General features: G+C 37.4%; 2 protein-coding genes across 3 annotated transcripts; both read right to left on the reverse strand.

Annotated features, from left to right (window-relative positions):
- Nucleotides 1–1,673: 1,673 nt before the first annotated feature.
- On the reverse strand, nucleotides 1,674–4,374 carry LOC120282728. The gene is made up of 4 exons (XM_039289581.1): nucleotides 4,092–4,374; nucleotides 2,566–3,130; nucleotides 2,030–2,214; nucleotides 1,674–1,921 (listed from the first exon to the last, which is right to left on the reverse strand). The coding sequence occupies exons 1-4, from the start codon at nucleotides 4,372–4,374 to the stop codon at nucleotides 1,674–1,676; spliced, it is 1,281 nt and encodes a 426-aa protein (XP_039145515.1).
- A 1,498-nt stretch (nucleotides 4,375–5,872) lies between these two features.
- Nucleotides 5,873–10,373, reverse strand: LOC120282247 (TPR repeat-containing thioredoxin TDX). 2 transcript variants are annotated; one of them, XM_039289011.1, is made up of 10 exons: nucleotides 10,168–10,373; nucleotides 10,056–10,089; nucleotides 8,639–8,725; nucleotides 8,455–8,542; nucleotides 8,290–8,370; nucleotides 8,115–8,179; nucleotides 7,869–8,009; nucleotides 7,689–7,805; nucleotides 7,076–7,124; nucleotides 5,873–6,462 (listed from the first exon to the last, which is right to left on the reverse strand). In XM_039289011.1, the coding sequence occupies exons 1-10, from the start codon at nucleotides 10,275–10,277 to the stop codon at nucleotides 6,128–6,130; spliced, it is 1,107 nt and encodes a 368-aa protein (XP_039144945.1). In that variant the 5' UTR covers nucleotides 10,278–10,373; the 3' UTR covers nucleotides 5,873–6,127. The 2 variants fall into 2 exon arrangements, with proteins under 2 accessions (XP_039144945.1, XP_039144947.1); XM_039289013.1 differs by having other exon boundaries at nucleotides 7,076–7,121; nucleotides 10,168–10,372.
- Nucleotides 10,374–10,677: the final 304 nt, after the last annotated feature.

A 10,677-nucleotide genomic window follows, 5' to 3' on the forward strand; every position in this document is an offset into this window, starting at 1 on the left:
TTCGCCCGTTGGAATGGAAAGAATGATGAGCCCTGCGGTAGAAGATTTCCCCGCCATAGAATTAATCCTCATGCCAATCGTGTGGAACAAACATTATCACGTACTTGTTCTTGACAAAGTTAAGAAGGAATACTTGCACTATGACTCAATCGGTGGACATGTTTATGATCGAGATGCAGTAGCCATGGTAATAACAAGATTTGATCAATTTGGTTTTTAATTTCATTTTTAAATGTGTGTGTAATATCTTTCCTTCTTCCAGCGTGCACTGTTTGAAGAGCATTTGTAGAAGCAGCTTGGTATTAGTGAAACTGTGGCATACACACTAACTCATGTGTAAGGATATCCAAAACAAAGGATGGATAGTGTGGATTGCTCAGTTTATTTAATGCGGTTTATGGAGCAAGTGTTGAATGATAAAGAGCTGTATCTCCCCCAATCAGATGTCCCGCACGTGCGCCTAGAGTATGCTATACGTATCGTGGAGGATGGTATTATGCGAAACCCTCAAAAGATGGAGGCAATAGCCGAAGAGGTGCCTAAAATTGACTCAGAAGTTGTACCTGCAAATGAGCCCATACACAAAGATGGTAGTGCAGATATTTCAGAGATTATGATTGGAACTGCGCCAACAATTAAAGATGTCAGCAATGACCCAGCAGAACCCCTGCTCAAAGATACAGTCACTGCTCCACATATGCAAATAGATCCACATAGCCAGCCGAGTGAAGAGCCACCTGCACCTATTGATTTGGCCTCAGCTTCAGACAATGGTTAATATAGGACATTTTGATTTACCTTGAACATTGTATGGAACTTCTTCAGATTTGACTTTTTTATTTACTGTTTTGTGCTAATTGACAGCAGATATACTATTTCAGTATTTAGTGGACTTACTTTATCTTTTAATACAGCTAAATGTATCCAGTTTTTAGTTGTGGTAGCTGATTTTGATACTTTACATTTACTATTCATAGATCGCCTTCAGTACACAATTTTAATCTTCAGGTTTGATACTTTGAATTTACTATTCTTAGGAAACCTTCAATTTTTAGTGTTACCTGTTCAGTTTTTGTACTTTGAATTCACTATTCATAGATCACATTCAGTTTTTAATTTTATTTTTGGTTTTTCGTGTATCCGCTTATTATTTGAGGAACCTGATCAAATTCATGTACTGTCAAACAAACTTCGAGAACTTTATATGCAATATATATAAGTATCAATCATTCAACATACGATGACAGTGCCCAAGTAAAAGGTGCACCAGCACCCATAGGTAGGAAACGAGCTACACCAACTCCATCCCAATTAAGTGAAGTGGACAAGCAAAAAACAGAGGACATCGACAATGCGATAGAATCGCTAGAACAGCTAAAATCCGCGGACTCTATATGCATACCCAAGGAAGGAGATACAGAAGGTGAAGCAGAGAAATTGATAGAACAAAATGCCCCACGAACCGATTTCAATCCAACCAATAAAAGGCCTACCGGATTTGGCCGGCTGCAAAAGATACAGCAATTGTCACTAAGTGTTTTCCTTAATCGACAAATTGACGAGTAAGCACATTGTTCAAATGTTCTATATTAGAATTTTAAATATGCAATTCGGAGTTGCAATCCATGATGGCAGTGGTCAAAAAACAAAAGAGACGGGTACAAAGGATACAGTTAGTCTGCGATTACTTCATTACATGTGGCCCTGTTATGCCCAACTTCGTGGCATCGACTACAATGCAAGTCACGAACACCAAATGCTTGTGATTCAATCCTCCTTTTTCTTGGTCGTCCGGGTCTCTTCTTTGAGATAGGTGGACGAATACAGAGATGTCGACCCGCATCCATCGGTTTGTCATTATCTGGTACAGGGAATATTGGACTCTCATATGCTTCTTTGTACACTGCGACTGTGTAGTAGCCTTCCACGTAACAATGAATGTTTACATCAATTTGTAAGATTGCGCATCAGGCATGGTTACAAGGAAGACCGTACACATTTCACCGATGACAAGAACAAGTTCTATTACGTAAATCGACATGGTTGCCCTGCTTGTCAACGACTTCAAAAATATCACCATCAGATCGGCCTATGACTAAGCATCTGCTTTCTTCAATAGTCTTTTCAATCTTCTTGTGAATCTCCGGGCAAAGATGGGTTTCCCATTTCATGCTATTCTCGCGCCGCTTGTACATTAGGTTCATCATCTTGAACCTACATTGGTGGGAAGTACACATGAGAGAAAAAAACACTACTACTGCGAATATAATAAAAAACCATGGCAAAGCTACAATATTAAACACTACGCATAAATAAGGAACACTAAATACCTATTGTATGTAAGAAATACAAAAAAAGAACAACAACCATAAAAACTATACACCAAAAACAAATACGAAATAACAAAAGCGTAAAGTACTCATTACGGTTTAAAACCACATGGTAAAGCCAAAACTCAAACATTTAATATAGATACTACATTAGAATGTTTGAAAGTAAATACATTCAGCTGAAATAGAACGACAACTACGCACAGTAATCTAATTAAATTATTTATATGCATACCTTATCTCGTCAACCATGTTACAGACATGTAGATGTCGTGCCTCCTTAATCCCTGCATTGAAAGACTCTGCCACATTCGAATACATCTCGCCCCAACGTTGTCCTCTAAACAAGTAATTGCACCAATGCATCATGTCCGACTTTTGAAATAACCAATTATGGGCCTGTGTAGATGCCGCTGACAACGCACCCACAGTTGCATCATACTCTGAAGATGTGCATGCATATGCAATCTTAACAACCAACCTCCAACACTCATCTTTTGATCCTTTCCCTAGGTGACCATTAGCCTTCAAAAAGTTTGCTTGGAGATGTCGCAAACAGTAGCCATGTGGGGCAGAGGGGAAGACTTTGGCAATAGCATTAACAAGTCCCTTAGAACGGTCTGAAATGAATGTAATGATTTTGTGGTAGTCATCTTCACCATATATTGCATCACCTAGAGTGGAAATGAACCATGTCCAGTTATCGTCAGTTTCATTATCAACAATAGCAAAAGCTAGATGAAATAGACCTTCATTACCATCCTTTGCAGTTGCGCCTAGTAGGATGCCACCATATTTACCTAGCAAATGGGTGTTATCAAGGAATAGCATGGGTCTACAACCACGCTTAAAACCTTGAAGACATGCATGAAAGCAAAAAAAAAAACCACGCTTAAAGCGTTCTCCATCCTTCTCAATGATAACGATGCTACCTGGGTTGGTTTCGGAAACCTTACTTGCATACCATATCAACAGATCATAACTTGCAACGTCGCTTACATGGAGAATTCCCTTTGCCACCTCTTTACCCATCCATGCTTGTTTGTATGGTAGCCGGACACCATGGTCACACAATATATCACGTTGTATGTCTACAACCCGGTATAGAGGATGATCTCGCAATTTCCTTATTACTTGCCTGCTAACCCATTTTTTAGAAGCCCTCGGATGAGATGTTGTGCCAATACCCCCACCACATGTATGACTATTTTGGGTTGTTTTGATTCTAAATGTTGGGAGGTTGCTATCTCTTGAGGCATGGACACGCCATTAACATAACTCAGCAGCACATGTGACAGTAACTCTATCTTTATCATTTTTTATGAACCTGAAGTTGAAATTGCGGTTGATGGCTAAGTTGCACAATGAATCCTTGAATTCTTGTGCATTTTCGAAGCGTTGGCCAACCATAAAAATTCAGCTTTTGTATCTTGTAAAGAATTGCTTATAGTTATGCCTCATCCATGTGTCACTGCCAGTGTATTTTGCGATGTTGGTACCCTTGTTATATACATTCGGTAAACAGTTAGTAAAATAAATAAACAACAACACTTTAAAACTGAATAGTTACGGCAAATAAGCTTCAGAAATAACAAAAACTAATGGCTAAAAAATAAAACTAATACCAAACAAACGATACTATACCCAAACACATATTAATGACCACATATGCGAAACATAATGCAAATCCTTGTCACATTATACAAAAATGAGTGCAAAACCAAATAGAATAAGATATTTACAGTGACATTGGTGAAGTACAGATGGCCTCCGTTGTTTCGTTCACAGTGTCTATGATCATGTTCACCACGGTCTTTTTGAATATACGATGAACATTACACATGTTCTGAAAGTCATCCTCTGAGCTAATGGACCATATTGTCTTCTGCTCGTCTGCCATTATATACTTTACTCGCACTATAGGAGGTTCGAGAGCCCAATATGTGCATATCTCCTCAAATAATGTTAGCCATCCAGTCAAGACAGTGAAATCTAACACATAACCATCCCCTTTATACTTCGCAACACCGTAAAACATGTCCATGAAGACCCTGCATTAAGAAAAACCACTATAGATGAAGGACCGATGAACATGATACCAGGAACCCTACATTAAGACCAAGATATGCATCTTTATGGGGATCTAAGAAATACCTTCACACATTCTTTGGGATAGAGCTTTGTGAAGTTAGCTCGCCGCCGAAGAATAGAGATGGGTGATAAAAGAGGAGAATCACTCCAAAACCAAGGCCAAGGAAGAAGAAAAGAAAATGAAATGAAAAAAGATGCAAGCTTCTCCAGCAAGACAAAAGGTAAGGATGAAGACTTTTGAGTGATGTCAAAGTACAAGCACCATGCTGCCTTGACATGACATGGCGCCAGATTTCCCTCCCAAAAGCAAAGGGTAAAGTGGGGTTTTTCAAAATAATAAACAGGCAAAGATGACGGTAGGGACGAAATAGAAATGATTCTAAAAAGGGAGACTGCATGGTATACTATTTGGTCAGAGGGACTTACTGGTATAAATGAAAAGTTTCAGGGACTTATAAGTAATTTTCCCAATTTAAAATCAAACACTACCACATGACCAAAAAAACCCTTGATTTTGCCAAATCCCTTAAAAGTCCTTTCTTTTTCATTTAATTTCTATAAAGCCCAACGGATTGATAACACCGTTATCTTTCAAGGAAAATTACCTAATTGCCCATTCAGTTTTAACTGATTTGAAAGCTTTGAAAAATGAGAAACTAACTTCTCATAAAATACAATAACTGTCTAGCTTTGTGAAGTTAGCTCGCCGCCAAAGAATAGAGATGGTGAGTAAAGATGGGTGATAAAAGAGGAGAATCACTCCAAAACCAAGGCCAAGGAAGAAGAAAAAAAAATGAAATGAAAAAAGATGCAAGCTTCTCCAACAAGACAAAAGATAAGGATGAAGATTTTTGAGTGATGTCAAAGTACAAGCACCATGCTACCTTGACATGGCATGGCGCCAGATTTCCCTCCCAAAAGGAAAGGGTAAAGTGGGAGTTTTCAAAATAATAAACAGGCAATGATGACGGTAGGGACGAAATAGAAATGATTCTAAAAAGGAAAGACTGCAGGGTATACTATTTGATAAGAGGGACTTATTGGTATAAATGAAAAGTTTCAGGGACTTATAAGTAATTTTCCCTAAATTATATATATATATATATATAAATTATAAAAATACATAATTATATAAATTATATTAAATTACAAAAATATTCTATTATCCAACTGTGACAGGTTTATCGAGCTTAAATGAGTCGAGCTCGAGTTACTTGAACTTTTCCGTGAGCTGAGCTCAAACACAAAAAAATTAAATCAAACAAGCTCGAACCAACCTCGAGCCTTCGAATAACATACTTGAGCCTGGTGATACTCGACTCGGCTCTTTTACAGCTCTAGTCCTGCCGTACCTGTGCCTTAAATTTTGAGAAATTACCATGTCAACATATCTGTGTCCATGCTACATGCTTCATAGCTGATAACGCTACTTACAAATTTCTCTCAACACATTCCGAAGGCAAAAGTACTCATTTGACAAGAATATAAAACTACACTGTACACTACTACCATACTAAATTAAAGCTGTCATGCATAAAAGATCCAACATACACATTAAAAGCAAAGCAAACAGTCATGCCAAGGGCTGGATCTGAAATGCCAATTCACAAAAACTTGGCCGTGGCTGCTCGCTCGTTCAGATTTGATTACAACGAAGACGCTATCCTGCAGAACCATAAAAAATTTAGCTGTCTTTCCAGGATCTTTCAAAGCTGTCCTGTATGTCGCTTAATCATTGTCTCAAGCCCAATTCGAGTCACTCCCACGACTTTGTCAACCTCCTTCCCGTCCTTCACTAAGAAAAATGTCGGTACACCGCTCACGTTCAAGCGATGAGCAATGTCATTGAGTTCATCAATGTCAGCTTTCAGGAATACGACTTTGGGATACTTCTCCGCCAGGCTCGTGTAAACTGGACCCATGGTCCGGCAGGGTCCGCACCATGTTGCAGTGAAGTATAGAACCACAACTCTAGACAAATTTTGAGCAGCCTTCAATTTCTTTTCCAGTTCATCAGAAGAGTGAGTGCTAATCACTTCACCTGTAAAAAAAATTCAGTGTTAAATGCTCTTCAGAATAGTATTGAAGTGGGTTAACAACACAGATCAGTGGAGAGAGATACTAGTTTAAGTACAAAATTTGGAAACTAAGTGTGATTCGATAATAGTAGATGAGAATCTGGGTGTAACAGAAAACTAAGACAATTTATATAAACCACGCAATCTCAATATGCATATTATTCAACAACTGAGCATAGTAAGTAATAACTTGATAGATATCATGCAGAAATAATTAGAATAATGTTGAAAAACAGGAGAGTATTATAAGAAGAAATTTTAGCAGTACTAGAAAAATAAATAAATAATTTGGGGACAGGAAAAATTGTGTATTCATCAAATGGGAATAGGCGGAATAATTGAGTCACTTAAGATTTGTTAGTATCATTTGATGCAAAAGCTTAGGCCTTCAAGGGAAGAAACAGATACATCAAAGTCACAAGTCAACCAAAAATTAAGAGAAAAAGAAAATGATGAAAGGCAACTTTTGGAGGGCCACTAAACTATCCAAATTGATAATCTTTATCAATAAATTATCTAAAATGCAAGAAAAAAAATAGATAAGAAGTAGAAGTAGCTCAAATTCAAATGCCATACCATCTCTCAAGACAGCCAGAGAGTCGGGGTCTTCAACTTGAGGATCCTGCTATCAATAAAACAACTTCATGCACTTCAGTGTTTTATTTTGCATTCCACATAAAAAATCAGACTTTTAAATGCTAAGAATTTCTGCTTTTCACTGGTATGTGGTGGTTGATGAAGTGAAAAAAAAAAAAAAGTTAACCCACATCAACACTTTGGTAATGCCAAAGTACTGGGTAAAGCATCATTGCAAACTAAAGAGGCAGTCATAAAACTCTGAGGCTCCTAGAGCAGGGAAACCAAATGTCATTTGTCTGCCAAAAAATGCTCATGAAATCAGGAATCATTTTTCAAAGGACTCTGAAAGGGACATGAACAAGGGCCGATTTGCACAAAGGAGGGCCCAGCATCCATTTTTAATTGCATGAACAAAAGGTCAGATAACCATGTTTAAATTTAAAAAAAAAAATGCTAAAAGGAACCTCTGATCGGGAAAAGAAAGGAAACAAACTCTTCTATTGTAGAGGTAGTAAAAACCGATGTTGAAGCGTGAAAATAAGCAATATAAAATATGAGATCCTGCAATTTATGTAAACCATGCCATGCAGGAACAACAAAATTCAAATACCCTTGATTTTTCAGACTGATGATGCTTTTCATGTTGAATTCTCCTTGCCTCTTTCTCTTTTCTAAGCCGGTCATATTTTCTTCGATGTTCTTCAATTCTTCGGACATTAGACTCAGCCTGCAACTACACAATATTAGGCACCGAACGCTTCCATTCTCTCCATTACCGCTACACAATTACCTTCTTGAGAATTGAATAGATTTCCTCATCATAATCCAATTTTGATGCTAAGCGCAGGTCACTAGCAGCAGCTTCCCACTGGGCCATCAGTGACCATGCCATGCCTCGAGACTTGTATCCTGCTGCTGAATTGGGATTTATCTGGGGAAACAAGGTTACAGTAAGATGACTTCCAAATATAGCACAAATTGATAACTGTCACTACTATAAGAATTAACCAAGAATGAGGCTAAAAGAAGGAGCAACCTTTAAAGCAGTATCTGCATCTCGAATAGCCGCACTTCCTTTCCTCATTTTCACAAAAACTCTAGCTGAGGAGAAATAAGTGAAAAATATATATTTAGTTAAAGAAAATAAATGGGGAAGGACATGAGAAGCAATTAAAATGTAGCAAAGCTTAGGTTCAGCAAGTAGCTTATGCCTCTGGCAGCATATAATATAGCTGAACTTGGATATAGCAAGATAGCTTCCGTTAGATAGTCAATGGCTTCTTCCAAATTATCTGCCAACAACCATTAATAAATCACATAGAGGATCCCAATTTTGATAGATAGGGAAATACAAACACATTTAAGTTGTATCATACTTTCAGCTACTGCTTGCATAGCTTTTGATTTGAGCAATTGAGCAGCATCACACCTCTCTTCAGAAATTTCAACAGATGGATCTCCCATCTGAAAGAAAATAACAAATTATTCGTTAAATGATAAAGATCAGGATAGAGAAAAACTAGATTTTATCATGTCAATGCAGCCTTGTGAAAGCAGAACCTTTTGTGGTGGATCGTCATCAGGGTCTATAATCTCACCATCCAACTCCAGATCTGACTCAATGATTTCATCCTCATCATGATCAGCCTTTTGAGTGCATAGTGGTGTGGACAGAAATAAATGTCAGTAGGACTAATGTTACCGACTTACAGTAATAGTGAAATTGATGGCCAAACATCAGATGCATTGCCTAGTAAACAAAGTAAGCTGCCAAACAGGATCTTTTTGATAATACCTAAGATTTCCATACCAAGTGCCAATCTACAAACAAAACTAACACAAGATTCTGATGTACAATATTATGGGCACATACCTCATAATTAGCATTTATATATATTATGTTAAATTTAGCCATTATTTTTAAGGGATGGCAAGGAAGATTTGACTTGAGATTGATAATATTCTTTTAAAAATATTATTTATCTTTTGATATTAAAAGACAAAATATGAAATTTCCAATATGATAATAGATCGAATCGACTTGAATGCACCTAAGACATAGCTAGGGAAATCAGTTTTCTATTGTTGAGACATAACAAATTCCATTAGGGTTTGCCAATTCAAATGATATTTTTAATTGGGTGGCTCCTTTAAGAATTTGGGCAAATGTGATTATTGAAAGGTGATCAGGGCGAAATGCCAGACATAAGCCCTTAATTTGGGCAAGAAACAGAGTGAAACCTGAATCTGGAATATGTACCTCAATCACATATGCAAATCCAAACGATGGTTGGCAGGAACACATTACGAGTAATGATAGGAAATTACTAAACCACAGGCCATGGGAAGTCTTCTCTGAAAAGAAAAATGCTACCTCTGAAGTATTGAGAAGTCCATAAGTACAACTAGAACACTTAAAATAACAATCAAATTTATCCTTGATGAATTTTTCAGTGAGGATTCTCATTAAGGATCATAAGAGAAAAGGCACCACTATTCAATGAGCATGCATAAGCTACACTTGTGAAAGAAGTTCCGTACAATATACATTGTATACAAGCCAGGAAGTCCTTTATTTATCAAATCAAAAGCACCCAAAGAGGGATATAAACACAACTACGAAAAACTGGGGACTGAATGAGATCCATGAAAAATCTATAAAGTCAAGATGACCATTAAATTCAGAATTCACAAAAAAAGCCCAATTCAAAAGCTACGCTTTTTATTTCTACAGAACCTGATGCAAGAGCAATAAGATGAAAGTAACAAAACAACAATAGGTTTTACATTGATTCTAAGACACCAAAACTCGTCCAAGAACTTCAAGATAATCAAGAGAAATTCTTGAAAAACTAAAAAAAAGCAATCAACTTTACCATCCACAGGCTAAAAAAATTCCCGATTTCTTATTCCCCTATCTATATAAAAAAAAACATCTACGATTCCACAAAAGGGATGAGGACAAACAAACTCTCACCAATCCTGGCTTCTCCGGAACATGCCCGCCAAGGCTGAGAGATCAAAGAAAGAAACTCAATGATACAACAGAGATAGAAGAACAAAGAGCAGAAAGAGGAGATGACGCCCACCCCTGCAAGTAGTCCTTGAAGAAGGCAAGAGAAGAGTCGTGAAGAAGAGCAGGGTTGGACTTGCAGAGGAAGATCAATTGCTGGAGTTCCGCAACCCTAGCGGAATCCATGGTTGCCCTGCTTCTCTTTGATCCACTCTGACTCTATTTGAGAAAGAATTGAGAAGAGAGAATGGGAATCCAAGAACGCTCTTTGAATGCCAAGTGGAGATAATTTTAGGCCTCTTTCTTTGCTTCTAGAAAAACAGGAAGCAAATCAAACCAGGGGCAATAGTGGAATTTCGACAACAGCCCATACTTCCCGTGGAATTGTAATACACGTGGCAAACAGGCCTAGCGGGTCAAACCAGCTCATCAAATCTAATCCAATGGTCTCTGTTATGTTGAGTATCACGGAATCAAGTTCACGTTTAACTAGGGATTTATAAATTTTATTTTTTATATATTATATAATATAAGAATAGATTAATAATTATTTTTAAAAATTATTATTTTTTGTTCTAAAAATTAT

This window comes from Dioscorea cayenensis, chromosome 18 (genome assembly GCF_009730915.1).
Source record: "Dioscorea cayenensis subsp. rotundata cultivar TDr96_F1 chromosome 18, TDr96_F1_v2_PseudoChromosome.rev07_lg8_w22 25.fasta, whole genome shotgun sequence".
NCBI lineage: Eukaryota > Viridiplantae > Streptophyta > Magnoliopsida > Dioscoreales > Dioscoreaceae > Dioscorea > Dioscorea cayenensis.